General features: G+C 50.9%; 2 protein-coding genes across 2 annotated transcripts in view; one reads left to right on the top strand and one right to left on the bottom strand.

Moving 5' to 3' along the window:
• Positions 1 to 10142, top strand: part of ITGB5 (integrin subunit beta 5) — a 102725-nt gene extending 92583 nt beyond the window's left edge. The window contains exons 14-15 of the mRNA XM_038742544.1: positions 9422 to 9588; positions 9697 to 10142. Coding sequence (XP_038598472.1) covers positions 9422 to 9588; positions 9697 to 9792 — 263 coding nt within the window. The 3' untranslated portion in view covers positions 9793 to 10142. The remainder of the gene's footprint in view (positions 1 to 9421; positions 9589 to 9696) is intronic.
• Positions 10143 to 10677: 535 nt separating this feature from the next.
• Positions 10678 to 16516, bottom strand: part of UMPS (uridine monophosphate synthetase) — a 31956-nt gene continuing 26117 nt past the window's right edge. The window contains exons 4-6 of the mRNA XM_038742609.1: positions 12754 to 12929; positions 11534 to 11648; positions 10678 to 10914 (exon numbers count right to left, since the gene is read on the bottom strand). Coding sequence (XP_038598537.1) covers positions 10745 to 10914; positions 11534 to 11648; positions 12754 to 12929 — 461 coding nt within the window. The 3' untranslated portion in view covers positions 10678 to 10744. The remainder of the gene's footprint in view (positions 10915 to 11533; positions 11649 to 12753; positions 12930 to 16516) is intronic.

Raw genomic sequence — 16516 nt, 5'->3', positions numbered from 1 at the left:
AGTACAGTGCTCTGCACACAGTAAGCGCTCAATAAATACGACTGAATGAATGAATGAATGAATGAATGAATGAATACAAGCAAATTGGATTGGACACAGTCCTTTGTCCCACGTGGCGCTCACAGTCTCAATCCCCATTTTAATAATAATAATGATAATTTTTGTACTTTGTACTTGTACTTCCCAAGCGCCCTTGTACTTCCCAAGCGCTTAGTACAGTGCTTTGCACACAGTAAGCGCTCAATAAATACGATTGATGATGGTGATAATAATAATAATAATAATAATGGCATCTATGTGAGCCCACTGTTGGGTAGGGACTGTCTCTATATGTTGCCAACTTGGACTTCCCAAGCGCTTAGTACAGTGCTCTGCACACAGTAAGCGCTCAATAAATACGATTGATGATGATGATGATGATTAATAATAATAATAATAATAATGGCATCTATGTGAGCCCACTGTTGGGTAGGGACTGTCTCTATATGTTGCCAACTTGTACTTCCCAAGCGCTTAGTACAGTGCTCTGCACACAGTAAGCACTCAATAAATACGATTGATGATGGTGATGATTAATAATAATGATAATAATGGCATCTATGTGAGCCCACTGTTGGGTAGGGACTGTCTCTATATGTTGCCAACTTGTACTTCCCAAGCGCTTAGTACAGTGCTCTGCACACAGTAAGCGCTCAATAAATACAATTGATGATGGTGATGATTAATTAATAATAATAATAATCATGGCATCTATGTGAGCCCACTGTTGGGTAGGGACTGTCTCCATATGTTGCCAGCTTGTACTTCCCAAGCGCTTAGTACAGTGCTCTGCACACAGTAAGCGCTCAATAAATACGATTGATGATGGTGATGATGATTAATAATAATAATAATGGCATCTATGTGAGCCCACTGTTGGGCAGGGACTGTCTCTAGATGTTGCCAACTCGTACTTCCCAAGCGCTTAGTACAGTGCTCTGCACACAGTAACCGCTCAATAAATACGATTGATGATGATGATGATTATTAAGCACTTACTATGTGCAAAGCACTGTTCTAAGCGCTGGGGAGGCTACAAGGTGATCAGGTTGTCCCATGGGGGACTTACAGGCAATCCCCATTTTATAGATGAGGTAACTGAGGCACAGAGAAGTTCAGTGATTTGCCCAAAGCCACACAGCTGACAATTGGCGGAGCCAAGATTTGAACCCATGACCACTGACTCCATCATCCTCATCATCAATCGTATTTATTGAGTGCTTACTATGTGCAGAGCACTGTACTAAAGTCCGTGCTCTTTCCACTTATCCACACGCTTCTCAAACATACTTGAGACTCTCCTATTGTACTCTCCCAAGCACTTAGTACAGTACACTGCACACAGTAAGCACTCAGTGCTTAGAGCAGTGCTTGGCGCATAGCGAGTGCTTAACAAATACCATCATTATTTGTTGGACTTTTAGACTGTGAGCCCACTGTTGGGTAGGGACTGTCTCTATGTGTTGCCAATTTGTACTTCCCAAGCGCTTAGTACAGTGCTCTGCACATAGTAAGCGCTCAATAAATACGATTGATGATGATGTTGGTAATGTTTTGTTTGTCTTCCCCTTCTAGACTGTGAACCCGCTGTCGGGTAGGGACCGTCTCTATATGTTGCCAACTTGGACTTCCCAAGCGCTTAGTACAGCGCTCTGCACACAGTAAGCGCTCAATAAATACGACTGAATGAAATACAATTGAATTATTATTAATAAATGATTGAATGAATGTATGAACCTTTTCACACCCAGCTCAGCTCTCTTGGCTTAGTGGCTAGAGCACCAGCCTGGGAGTCGGACGGACCTGGGTTCTAGTCCTGGCTCCACTACTTAATAATAATAATAATAATGATGATGATGGCATTTATTAAGCTCTTACTATGTGCAAAGCACTGTTCTAAGCGCTGGGGAGATACAAGGTGATCAGGTTGTCCCCCGGGGGGCTCACAGTCTTAACCCCCATTTTACAGATGAGGGAACTGAGGCCCAGAGAAGTGAAGTGACTTGCCCAAAGTCACACAGCTGGCAATTGGCGGAGCCGGGATTTGAACCCATGACCTCTGAATCCAAAGCCCGGGCTCTTTAAGCGCTGGGGTGGTTACAAGGTGATCAGGTTGTCCCCCGGTGGGCTCACGGTCTTAACCCCCATTTTACAGATGCGGTCACTGAGGCCCAGAGAAGTGAAGTGACTTGCCCAAAGTCACACAGCTGGCAACTGGCAGAGCCGGGATTTGAACCCATGACCTCTGACTCCAAAGCCCGGGCTCCTTCCACCGAGCCACGCTGCAGCACTTGTCTGCTCTGCGGCCTTGGGCAAGTCACTTCACCGGGCCTCAGTCCCCTCATCTGGAAGATGGGGATTGAGACGGCGAGGCCCACGTGGACCGGGGACTGCGCCCAACCCGATTTTCGTGTATCCGGCCCGGCGCTTAGTACAGTGCCTGGCACATAGTAAGTGCTTAACAAATACAATAAGTATTATTATTATCTGTAAACAGGGGATAAGACTGTACACCCCATGTGGGACAGGGACTGCCTCCAGGAAGGCTTCCCTGATTCATCGGCCGGCATGGAGCCCCAGCCTCTGATGGACTTATTCACACCCTTTTCGGCTCTCTTGCCTCCGTCCCCTCGGCTGTAAAATCATCATCATCAATCGTATTTATTGAGCGCTTACTGTGTGCAGAGCACTGTACTAAGCGCTTGGGAGGTACAAGTTGGCAACATATAGAGACGGTCCCGACCCAACGGTGGGCTCACAGTCTAAAAGGGGGAGACAAAACCAAACATACTAACAAAATAAAATAAATTTAAAAAATGGGGGTCCAATACCTGTCATCCCTCTTAGTTAGACGGCGAGCCCAATCGGGGATAGCGATGGTGCCTGACCCCCATCCACTCCAGCGCTCAATACAGTGTGTGCTTTTTTTTTTTTAACAATTGTTAAGTGCTTACTATGTACCAGGCACTGTACTAAGCGCTGGGGTAGATACAGTAATAATAATAATAATAATGGCATTTATTAAGCACTTACTAAGTGCAAATAGTGCCAATTTGTACTTCCCAAGCGCTTAGTCCAGTGCTCTGCACCTAGTAAGCACTCAATAAATACGATTGATGATGATGATGATGATGATGCAAAGCACTGTTCTAAGCACTGAGGAGGTTACAAGGTGATCAGGTTGTCCCACGGGGGGCTCCCAGTCTTCATCCTCATTTTCCAGATAAGGGAACTCATCATCAATCGTATTTATTGAGCGCTTCTGTGTGCAGAGCACTGTACTAAGCGCTTGGGAAGTACAAGTTGGCAACACATAGAGACAGTCCCTACCTAACAGTGGGCTCACAGATACAATAATAATAATAATGATGGCATTTATTAAGCACTTACTATGTGCAAAGCACTGTTCTAAGCGCTGGGGAGGTTACAAGGTGATCAGGTTGTCCCACGGGGGGCTCACAGTCTTCATCCTCATTTTCCAGATAAGGTAACTCATCATCAGTCGTATTTATTGAGCGCTTACTGTGTGCAGAGCACTGTACTAAGCACTTGGGAAGTCCAAGTTGGCAATGTATAGAGACAGTCCCTACCTAACAGTGGGCTCACAGATACAATAATAATAATAATGATGGCATTTATTAAGCACTTACTATGTGCAAAAGCACTGTTCTAAGCGCTGGGGAGGTTACAAGGTGATCAGGTTGTCCCACGGGGGGCTCCCAGTCTTCATCCTCATTTTCCAGATGAGGGAACTCATCATCAATCGTATTTATTGAGCGCTTACTGTGTGCAGAGCACTGGACTAAGCGCTTGGGAAGTACAAGTTGGCAACGTATAGAGACAGTCCCTAACAGTGGGCTCACAGATACAATAATAATAATAATAATAATAATGATGGCATTTATTAAGCACTTACTATGTGCCAAGCACTGTTCTAAGCGCTGGGGAGGCTACAAGGTGATCAGGTTGGCCCACGGGGGGCTCCCAGTCTTCATCCTCATTTTCCAGATAGGTAACTCATCATCAATCGTATTTATTGAGCGCTTACTGTGTGCAGAGCACTGTACTAAGTGCTTGGGAAGTCCAAGTTGGCAACGTATAGAGACGGTCCCTACCCAACAGTGGGCTCACAGTCTAAAAGGCCCAGAGAAGTGAAGTGACTTGCCCAAAGTCACCCAGCTGACAAGTGGCGGAGCTGGGATTTGAACCCATGACCTCTGACTCCAAAGCCCGGGCTCTTTCCACTGAGCCACGCTGCTTCTCCAACTTAACTCCTCTGAGCCTCAGTTCCCTCATCTGTAAAATGGGGATTAAGACTGTGAGCCCCCCGTGGGACAACCTGATCACCTTGAAGCCCCCCAGCATTTAACAAAATAATCGGGTTGGACCCAGTCCCTGGCCCACGTGAGAGTCACAGTCTTAATCCCCATTTTACAGAGAAGCAGCATGGCTTAATGGAAAGAGCATGGACTTTGGACTCAGTGGTCATGAGTTCAAATCCCAGCTCCGCCAATTGTCACAGCTGTGTGACTTTGGGCAAGTCACTTCACTTCTCTGGGCCTCAGTTCCCTCATCTGTAAAATGGGGATTGACTGTGAGACCTCTGTGGGATAACGTGATCACTCTGTAGCCTCCCCAGCGCTTAGAACAGTGTTTGCGCATAGTAAGCGCTTAATAAATGCCATCATTGCTTTACAGATGAGGGAACTGAGGCCCAGAAAAGTGAAGTGACATAATAATAATAATAATAATAATAATGGTATTTGTTTTTAGACTGTGAGCCCACTGTTGGGTAGGGACTGTCTCTATGAGATGCCAATTTGTACTTCCCAAGCGCTTAGTACAGTGCTCTGCACATAGTAAGCGCTCAATAAATACGATTGATTGATTTGTTAAGCGCTTACTATGTGCAAAGCGCTGTTCTAAGCGCTGGGGAGTTTACAAGGTGATCAGGTCATCCCACGGTGGCGTGGCACAGTGGGAAGAGCCCGGGCTTTGGAGTCAGAGGTCATGGGTTCGAATCCCGGCTCTGCCAATTGTCAGCTGTGTGACTTTGGGCAAGTCACTTCACTTCTCTGAGCCTCAGTTCCCTCATCTGTAAAATGGGGATTAAGACTGTGAGCCCCACGTGGGACAACCTGATCCCCTTGTATCCCCCCCAGCGCTTAGAACAGTGCTTTGCACATAGTAAGCGCTCAATAAATACGATGGAGTGAATGAATGAATCCCACGGGGTGGGGGGGGCGCTCACAGTTTTAACCCCCATTTTGCAGATGAGGTAACTGAGGCCCAGAGAAGCTAAGTGACTTGCCCAAAGTCACCCAGCTGACAATTGGCAGAGCCGGGATTCGAACCCATGACCTCTGACTCCAAAGCCCGGGCTTTTTCCACTGAGCCACACTGACGTGCCCATCACACGGCGGTTACATGCCAGAGCCGGGATTAGAACTCAGGTCCTCCTAGGCCATGCTGCTCCTCAAATACACAAATACCACGATGATTATTGACTTTGTAAATCAAACTCTCGAGTTTTAAATATTTTGGGTTCTCCATATGGACGGGGAAGGAGTCATTTTTTCCCTGTCTCCCCCAACACCTAGTTCAGTACACTGTCCTCAGTGGGCACCACTACCGGGCCTGTGCAGCCTGGCGGGGTGGCTCGAGTCCATGTCTGGGAGTCGGAAGGTCATGGGTTCTAATCCTCACTCCGCCTCTTGTCTGCTGCGTGACCTTGGGCTAGTCACTTCACTCCTCTGGGCCTATTCCCTCATTCGTAAAATGGAGATCGAGACCGTGAGCCCCACAAAGGACACGGGACTGTGTCCAACCCGATTAGTTTGTCGCCACACCAGCGCTTAGTACAGTGCCTGGCACATAGGAAGCGCTTAACAAATAACATAATTACCATCATCATTATCACAGTGCCTGGCGCACAGTAAGCGCTTTTAGACTGTGAGCCCACTGTTGGGTAGGGACCGTCTCTATATGTCGCCAACTTGGACTTCCCAAGCGCTTAGTACAGTGCTCTGCACACAGTAAGCGCTCAACAAATACGATTGATTGATTAACAAATACTACAATTATTATTACTATCTACTCTGCACACCACACCCTCCCGTTCATTCACAAATACTACAATTATTATTACTATCCACTCTGCAATCAATCAATCAATTGTATTTATTGAGCGCTTACTACTCTGCACACCACACCCCCCGTTCACTCAATCGTATTTATTGAGCGCTTACTGTGTGCATCATCATCATCACCATCAATCGTATTTATTGAGCGCTTACTGTGTGCATCATCATCATCACCATCAATCGTATTTATTGAGCGCTTCCTGTGTGCAGAGCACTGTACTAAGCGCTAACCACCCCCCACTTCCAATTTGGGGTCTTTCACCTTTACTTTAGACCACGAACCTCATGTGAGACAGGAACTCTGTCCAACCTGGTTAACTTGCATCCGGTCCGGTACTTAGAACAGCGTGCGACAAAGAATAAGTGCTTAACAAATGTTATTATCATTTTTATTACTATTATTATTACTTATATTACTATTATTTCCCCTGATTAGGGCAGGGCTCTGCTAATTCTGTTGTGTTGTACTAATAACTATGGTACTTGTTAAGCGCTATTCTAAAACGCTGGGGCGGTCACAAGTTAATCAGGTTGGACACCATCCCGGTCCCGTGTGGGGCTCGCGGTTTTCCTCCCCATTTTGCAGATGAGGGAACTGAGGCCCAGAGAAGTGACGTGACCGGCCCACGATCACGCAGCAGAAACACAGCCGAGTCAGAATTAGAATCCATATCCTTCTGGTTCCCCAAGCGCTTAGAACAGTGCTCTGCACATCATCATCATCATCAATCGTATTTATTGAGTGCTTACTATGTGCAGAGCACTGTACTAAGCGCTTGGGAAGTACAAATTGGCAACATATAGAGACAGTCCCTACCCAACAGTGGGCTCACAGTCTAATAAGCACGTAATAAGCACTCAATAAATACGATTGAATGAATGAATGAATGGATACCATTGATTATTTGAGAAGCATATATTCTTCTCCAGCGCTTAATACAGTGCCCGGAACATAGTGAGCGCTTAACAAATACCACAATTGTTATTATTTTGGGTTCTAATCCCAGCTCCGCCACTTGTCTGCTATGTAAAATGGGCAGGCAGTGTGGTTCAGTGGCAAGAGCCAAGGTTTGGGAGCCAGAGGTCATGGGTTCAAATCCCGGCTCTGCCACCTGTCAGCTGTGTGACCTTGGGCAAGTCACTTCACTTCTCTGGGCCTCAGTTCCCTCATCTGAAAAATGGGGATGAAGACTGTGAGCCCCACGTGGGACAACCTATTAACCTAGCATCTACCCCAGTGCTTAGAACAGTGCTCGGCACATAGTGAGCGCTTAACAAAAACCATTATCATTATTATTATTCCCTGTGCCTCAGTTCCCTCATCTGCAAAACGGGGATGAAGACTGTGAGCCCCACGTGGGACAACCTATTAACCTTGTATCTACCCCAGTGCTTAGAACAGTGCTCCGCACATAGTAAGCGCTTAACAAAAACCATTACCATTATTATTATTCCCTGTGCCTCAGTTCCCTCATCTGTAAAACAGGGATGAAGACTGTGAGCCCCACGTGGGACAACCTATTAACCTTTTATCTACCCCAGTGCTTAGAACAGTGCTCGGCACATAGTAAGCGCTTAACAAAAACCATTATCATTATTATTCCCTGTGCCTCAGTTCCCTCATCTGTAAAATGGGGGTGAAGACTGTGAGCCCCACGTGGGACAACCTATTAACCTTGTATCTACCCCAGTGCTTAGAACAGTGCTCGGCACATAGTAAGCGCTTAACAAAAACCATTATCATTATTATTATTCCCTGTGCCTCAGTTCCCTCATCTGTAAAATGGGGGTGAAGACTGAGCGCCCCACGTGGGACAACCTATTAACCTTCGATCTACCCCAGCGCTTAGAACAGTGCTCGGCACATAGTAAGCGCTTAACAAAAACCATTACCATTATTATTATTCCCTGTGCCTCAGTTCCCTCATCTGCAAAATGGTGATGAAGACTGTGAGCCCCATGTTGGACAACCTATTAACCTTGTATCTACCCCAGCGCTTAGAACAGTGCTCGGCACATAGTAAGCGCTTTAACAAAAACCATTATCATTATTATTATTATTCCCTGTGCCTCAGTTCCCTCATCTGTAAAACGGGGATGAAGACTGTGAGCCCCCCCCGTGGGACAACCTTGTATCCTCCGCAGAGCTTAGAACAGTGCTTTGCACATAGTAAGCGCTTAACAAAAACCATTATCATTATTCCCTGTGCCTCAGTTCCCTCATCTGTAAAACGGGGATGAAGACCGTGAGCCCCACGTGGGACAACCTATTGACCTTGTATCTACCCCAGGGCTTAGAACAGTGCTCGGCACATAGTAAGCGCTTAAAAACCATTATCATTATTCCCTGTGCCTCAGTTCCCTCATCTGTAAAACGGGGATGAAGACTGTGAGCCCCACGTGGGACAACCTATTAACCTTGTATCTACCCCAGTGCTTAGAACAGTGCTCGGCACATAGTAAGCGCGTAACAAAAACCATTATCATTATTATTATTCCCTGTGCCTCAGTTCCCTCATCTGCAAAACGGGGATGAAGACCGTGAGCCCCACGTGGGACAACCTATTGACCTTGTATCTACCCCAGGGCTTAGAACAGTGCTCGGCGCTTAACAAAAACCATTATCATTATTCCCTGTGCCTCAGTTCCCTCATCTGCAAAACGGGGATGAAGACTGTGAGCCCCACGTGGGACAACCTATTAACCTTGTATCTACCCCAGGGCTTAGAACAGTGCTCGGCACATAGTAAGCACTTAACAAAAACCATTATCATTATTATTATTATTCCCTGTGCCTCAGTTCCCTCATCTGTAAAATGGGGATGAAGACCGTGAGCCCCACGTGGGACAACCTATTGACCTTGTATCTACCCCAGTGCTCGGCACATACTAAGCGCTTAACAAAAACCATTACCGTTATTCCCTGTGCCTCAGTTCCCTCATCTGTAAAACGGGGATGAAGACTGTGAGCCCCCCACCATGGGACAACCTGATCACCTTGTATCCTCCCCAGCTCTTAGAACAGTGCTTTGCACGTGGTAAGCGTTAAACAAATGCCATCATCACCCAACCTGATTAATTTGTAACAACCCCAGCGTTTAGAACAGTGCTTGCCATGCAATTAAGTGCTCGGTAAGTACCACCGTCACTACCGGTTTTTCTTGAGGCCGGGAGAGCCAGACACGGGGGAAACGGCGCGGGTGGGCGAGAGCGTGAGCAGGCGTCGCCGTCCCGTACAGATTGCGGCTCGGCGCCCGGCACGCTGACCATCCTGCTGGCCGTGGGGGGCTCCGTCCTGCTGGTGGGCCTGGCCCTGCTCGCCCTCTGGAAGATGCTGGTCACCATCCACGACCGCCGCGAATTCGCCCGCTTCCAGAGCGAGCGGGCCAGGGCTCGCTTCGAGACGGTGAGCGGGGCACGGGGGCGGGGGGCGTCCGGGGGTCCGGCCTTTCCTCCGCGGCGGAGGAGACCGAGGCCCTGAAACCGCCGGCTCTCTGCCCTGCTCTCCCGCCAGGCCACCAACCCTCTTTACCGCAAGCCCGTGTCTACTCACAGCGTCGAATGGACCTTCAGCAAGCTCAGCCGCAGCCACAACGGCACGGTGGACTGACGGCCCGGCCCGGCGCCGGACGCGCTCGCTTCGGTCGCTCCCCTTCCCGCCCCCCGCCCTGCCTCCTGGCAGCGGTCCCCGGGTTGGGGGGGGGACGCGAGGCGATGGCCAGCCCCGCGGGAGGTCTCGTGGACACCTCGACGCCCGTGAACTGGTGCGGGAGGCCCGCCCTCGCCGCGGTCGCCGCTCCCCCTCCATCCCGCAGCCTTCCCCCAGAGACAAGACGTTCCCGCCCCCCTCTCAGGGCGGGACGGTGCCCGGCGTCCCGGGGCAGGGCGGGCTTGGTCTGGGGGGAAATGCTAAGATTAAAGTCAGCAGAACCAAGCCCCAGAGTGCACAGCTGGGGGAGGGCACAGGGCTGGTCGTGCCCGCAGCCCCCCCAACTCCGTCCGGTCGCGCGCTGGCAGCGGGCGAGGCCGAGGCCGGACAGTCCCTGGGTCCTCCGGCCTCAGCTCCGGGCCGGCGGGCTAGCCAAACCTTGTGGCTCCCGGGCCACCCCCACCGGGCCCACCCCTCTCATCACCCGCCGCCGGACTCGGAAGGGACGGCTGAACATGGGGAGGGGGTGTGGGCCGGTTGGCATCCCGGTGGCCCACCCTGCGAGGCTACGAGGCCCAGCTCCACCCCATCCCCAACCCCTGCTGGGCCCACCTCTCGGGTCTGGGGTACCAGCTGTGCCCGAGAAGAGATTTTAGGCCTGGCGCTCCACCGTGGGCCCGTTCCTCTCATCGTCCACCCCCGGGCTGAGGAGACCGCTGAGCCCGGGGAGATTTCGTGGGCCGGACAGCCCACCTACTGGGTCCACTCCTCTCGTCGCCCGGCGCCGAGGGGACAGCTGAGCCCGGGGAGGGGGCCGGTCGAGTCACGGGAGGCAAGTGGGGCGGGCTGGGAGGGGATGTGTTTATTGGCCGAGGCTCGGCGGGGGGAGGAAGCGGCGTTCACAGGCGGAGGGTCAGGCCCGCAGCCGGCCCTCATAGGCCTCCCAGGCCAGCCGGCGGTACGTCTCCGCGGCCGCTCGGCGGTCGGGGGCGGCCAGGATGCCCCTGCCCACGATGATGACGTCCGAGCCGCGGCGGCCCACCACCTCCTGGGGGCTGAGGTACTGCTGGCCCAGGGCGTCACCTGCGGGGAAGCCCACCCCGGCGTCAGCCCTCAGGAAACCAAGGCCCGGTGCCCCCGTGGTCTCCACCCGTGCCCACCCTCCCCTCAGCCCCTCCTGGGGCCCAGACCCAACTTCGTCTCACCAGCCCAGACCCGGCCAAAACCATACCTCTGTGCGGGGTCCGATTAATAACCACCACCACGCTAATAATCATAAATAATAATGCCACTTTTTAAGCGCTTACTACGTGCCAAGCGCTGTTCTAGGTCCTGGGGTCGATCCGAGTCAAGTTGGACAAGATCCCCATCCCACGTGGGGTTCTTACTCTTAATTCCCACTTTACAAATCATCCTCATCAATCGTATTTATTGAGCGCTTACTATGTGCAGAGCACTGGACTAAGCGCTTGAGAAGTACAAACTGGCAACATATAGAGACGGTCCCGACCCAACAGTGGGCTCACTGAGGCCCGGGGAAGTGAAGCGCCTGGCTCGAGGTCACGCACAGCGGACGCGGTGGAACCAGGATTGGAACCCAGGTCCCGAGGGGTCCCAGGCCCGCGGCTCTAGCCGCTGAGCCACACTGGATTGTCCTCCTGGGGCTTGCAGGGTGGAGGGGAAGGGGAGGGGAGGGTCTCACCTCCGGCCTGGAGCTGCACCCCAGGAGTCAGGTGGAGAAGCTCTGGCTTGTCGCTCACGCGGGACCCCGAGATGAAGCCGATGACGAAGTCCATGTGCTCCTCGGCCATCTTCACCTGGGGACGGTGACGAGAACGGGGGGCGCGGCGGTGGGACGACGGCCGAGACCCCCGCCCTTCCTGGCTTAAGCGCTTAATAAATGCCATCATTATGATTATTATTATTCTCTGGGCCTCACCTTGTATTCCCCCCCAGCGCTTGGAACAGTGCTTTGCACATAGTAAGCGCTTAACAAATGCCATCATCATCATCATCCCACACCCCCCATTTTTTTCCTCCCCCTTAAACAGCCCCATGGGGGACAGGAATATATATGTTTGTACATATTTACTACTCCATTTTTTTTTCACTTGTACATATTTATTCTATTTATTTTATTTTGTTAATATGTTTTGTTGTCTGTCCTCCCCTTCTAATAATGATAATAATAATGGCATTTGTTAAGCGCTTACTATGTGCAGAGCACAGTTCTAAGCGCTGGGGTGGGGGGTTACAAGGTTATCAAGTTGTCCCATGTGGGGCTCACAGTCAACCCCCATTTTACAGATGAGGTAACTGAAGCTCAGAGAAGTTAAGTGACTTGCCCAAGGTCACACAGCAGACATGTGGCGGAGTCGGGATGCGAACCCATGACCTCTGACTCCAAAGCCCGCGCTCTTTCCACTGATGATGATGGTGATCCACCCCGGCTCCTCCTCTCCAGGCGACAACGGACACTTCATTCAGTCATTCGGACACTCATTCATCATCATCATCATCAACAATCGTATCTATTGAGCGCTTACTACGTGCAGAGCACTGGACTAAGCGCTTGGGCAGTACAAACTGGCAACATATAGAGACGGTCCCTGCCCAACAGTGGGCTCACAGTCTAAAAGACTCACGTTCAATCCTGTTTAGTGAGCGTTTACTAACGATAAGCTCGTGGCGGGAGGGGAATGCGTCTCTTTGTCGTACTGCGCTCTCCCCAGGCGCTCAGTACAGCGCTCGGCATTCGTTAAGCGCTCAATCAATACGACGGGATGAGCACATTCCCTGCCCACAAGGAGCTGACAGTCTAGAGGGATCACACACACCCCCAATCCTTGGCCCCCACCCCTCAGGGCAGCCTCCAGGCCCTGGGGCCCCTCCCCGCCTCCCTTATGGTCCCCCCCAACTCACAGTGGCAGTGGTGTAGTCGCCCGAGGCCAGGGACCCCCGGGAGCTCATCTCGGCGATCAGCAGACAGCCCCGCTGCAGGGGGAGACCCACCTCGCGGAGCCCCCGGACCACGCCCGGGCCGGGCACCGCGTGGGCATTCACCAGGTCGGACCAGGAGGCTATCTTGAAGATGCCACCTGGAGAATAGTAATAATAATAACAATAATGATCATTTGTTAAGCGCGTACTATGTGCCAGGCACTGTTCTAAAGTGCTGGGGCGGATCCAAGCTAATCAGGTTGGACACAGTCCCCGTCCCACGTGGGACTCCTAGTCTTAGTCCCCATTTTACAGATGAGGGAACTGAGGCCCAAAGAATAATTATGGTATCTATTACTATCGTCATCAATCGTATTTATTGAGCGCTTACTATGCGCAGAGCACTGTACTAAGCGCTTGGGAAGTACAAATTGGCAACATATAAGAGACGGTCCCTACCCAACAGTGGGCTCACAGTCTAAAAGTGAGGGCATTTATTAAGCACTTACTATGTGCCAAGCACTGTCCTAAGCCCCGGGGAGGTTACAAGGTGACCAGGTTGCCCCAGGGGGACTCAGTTTTAATCCCCATTTTACAGATGAGGTAACTGAGGGACAGAAAAGTGAAATGACTTGCCCAAAGTCACACAGCTGACAATTGGCGGGGCCGGGATTTGAACCCATGACCTCTGACTCCAAAGCCCGGGCTCTTTCCACCGAGCCACGCTGCTTCTCAGATCCAAGCTAATCAGGCTGGACACAGTCCCTGTCCCTCGTGGGACTCCTAGTCTTGATCCCCATTTTACAGATGAGGGAACTGAGGCCCAAAGAATTATTACTGTACCTATCACTACTACTACTACTACTACTAATAATAATAATAATAACAATGGCATTTATTAAGCGCTTACTATGTGCAAAGCACTGTTCTAAGCGCTGGGGAGGTTACAAGGTGATCGGGTTGTCCCACGGGGGGCTCACAGTCTTAATCCCCATTTTACAGATGAGGTCACTGAGGCACAGAGAAGTTAAGTGACTTGCCCAAAGTCACACAGCTGACAGTTGGCGGAGCCGGGATTTGAACCCCTGACCTCTGACTCCAAAGCCCGGGCTCTTTCCACTGAGCCACGCTGCTTCTCAGATCCAAGCTAATCAGGTTGGACAGAGTCCCTGTCCCACGTGGTCTTGATCCCCATTTTACAGATGAGGGAACTGAGGCCCAAAGAATAATTACGGTACCTATTACTACTACTAACAATAATAATATTCATTAAGTGCTTACTGTGTGCCAGGCACTGTAGTAAGCGCTGGGGTAGATACGAGCTAATCAGGTTCGACACAGTCCCTGTCCCACTTGGAGCTCACAGTCTTAGTCCCCATTTCACAGATGAGGTCACTGAGGCCCAGAGAAGGGAGGAGACTTGCCCAAGGTCGCACAGCAGACGAGTGGCGGGACGAGGATCAGAATCCAGATCATGTGAGCCCAGACCAGAGCTCAGCCTGGAGCACTGTTCAGGGCTCGCTGTGAGCACAGCCCAGGGCATGTGGACAGTTGGGTTCGGGGCATCATCATCAATCGTATTTATTGAGCGCTTACTACGTGCAGAGCACTGTACTAAGCGCTTGACGGCTTATTTATAATGACGGCGCTTGACGGGGCACAGACGGAGGACCGCTCGCGGCCCACCGGGAGGACTGCTGGAGCCCAGTCCCCGAGGAGCCGTAGGAATGGGCACGCTGTTGGGTAGGGACCGTCTCAATATGTTGCCAACTTGCACTTCCCAAGCGCTTAGTCCAGTGCTCTGCGCGCAGTAAGCGCTCAATAAATACGATTGATGACGATGATGATGATGATGATGAATGGGCCCGGCGAGAACCCCGGCATGCAGACGGGCACCATGCACACGGCCCGCGCCGCCTCCGCCCGGAAGGCTCCCGGACTACTCACCCCTGGGTGCCCTTGCCGGGGCAGGAATGGCAGCGGGGAACCAAACAGAGACGGGGTTGCGGGTAGGAAAGGACACACGGGAAGAAGGAGAGAAGAGCACGCACTCCAGGGAAAGCGGAGAAGGATCTAGATTTTAGACTGTGAGCCCACTGTTGGGTAGGGACTGTCTCTATGTGTTGCCAATCTGTACTTCCCAAGCGCTTAGTACAGTGCTCTGCACCTAGTAAGCGCTCAATAAATACGATTGATGATGATGATCCAGATCCTGCTGAGCCCCAGGCCTGTGCTCTATCCAGTAGGCCATGCTGCTCCTGACGGCGGCGGCTGGCCGCCACATCTCCACCCCGTCACTGGTCTTTCCTGGGAACTTCCCGTGTCCGGAGTACTGTACTGAGCGCCTGGGAGAGGATGCTACAGCAGAGCTGGGAAGACACGTTCCCTGCCCGCGAGGAGCTGACAGACTAGAGGGGGGAGACAAACACTAATATAATCAATCAATCGTATTTATTGAGCGCTTCCTATGTGCAGAGCACTGTACTAAGCGCTGGGGTGGATACAAGGTAATCAGGTTGTCCCACGTGGGGCTCACAGTCTTCATCCCCATTTTACAGATGAGGGAACTGAGGCCCAGAGAAGTGAGGTGACTTGCCTAAAGTCACACAGCTGACATGTGGCAGAGTCGGGATTTGAACCCATGACCTCTGACTCCAAAGCCCGGGCTCTTTCCACTGAGCCACGCTGCTTCAATTAATATAAATTACAGCTGGGGGGAAATGGGAATGTGTAAGGACACCAGGGTACCTGTTAGGCGCTTACTATGTGCCAAGCACTGTTCTAAGCGCTGAAATATATACAAGATCATCAGGTTGGATCCGGTCCCTGTCCCACATGGGGCTCACAGTCCAAGCAGGAGGTAATAGGACTGTTTCTTTTAGACTGTGAGCCCACTGTGGGGTACGGACTGTCTCGATATGTTGCCAATTTAATAATAATAATAATAATAATAATAATAATAATAATGTTGGCATTTGTTAAGCGCTTACTATGTGCAAAGCACTGTTCTAAGCTCTGGGGAAGTTACAAGGTGATCAGGTCGTCCCACGCGGGGCTCGCAATTTTAATCCCCATTTTACAGATGAGGGAACTGAGGCCCAGAGAAGTGAAGTGACTTGCCCAAAGTCACACGGCCGACAGTTGGCAGAGCTGGGATTTGAACCCATGACCTCTGACTCCAAAGCCCAGGCCCTTTCCACTGAGCCACAGCAGCTTGTACTTCAAGCAATTTGTACTTCCCAAGCGCTTAGTCCAGTGCTCTGCACATAGTAAGCGCTCAATAAATACGATTGATTGATTGATTGACTGAGGTAACTGAGGCACCGAAAAATTAAGGTTACACAGCAAAAGACTTCATTCAAACGTATTTATTGAGCGGAGCACTGTGCGGAGCACTGGACGAAGCGCTTGGAAAGTACAATGCAGCAATAAAGAGAGGCAATCCCTGCCCACAACGGGCTTCCAGTCTAGAAGGGGGGAGACAGACATTCCCAAGCGCTCAGTACAGTGCTCTGCACACAGTAAGCGCTCAATAAATACGATTGAATGAATGAATAAATACCATTGAATGAATGAAGACAAGTACTATGAATTGAGTACTAGGGATGGGGTTATCAAAGTGCTTATGGACTACAGCCCCAAATGCATAGGTGATGCAGAAGACCAGGCGAACAGGGTGGGGAAATAAGGTGTTAATCAGGGAAGGCCTCTTGGAGGAGATGTGATCTCCTTCTAGACTGTGAGC

The sequence above is a fragment of the Tachyglossus aculeatus genome, chromosome 1 (assembly GCF_015852505.1).
Source record: "Tachyglossus aculeatus isolate mTacAcu1 chromosome 1, mTacAcu1.pri, whole genome shotgun sequence".
Lineage (NCBI taxonomy): Eukaryota > Metazoa > Chordata > Mammalia > Monotremata > Tachyglossidae > Tachyglossus > Tachyglossus aculeatus.
Note: the sequence above shows the minus strand (reverse complement) of the source record. Positions and strands in the feature narration are given on the sequence as shown.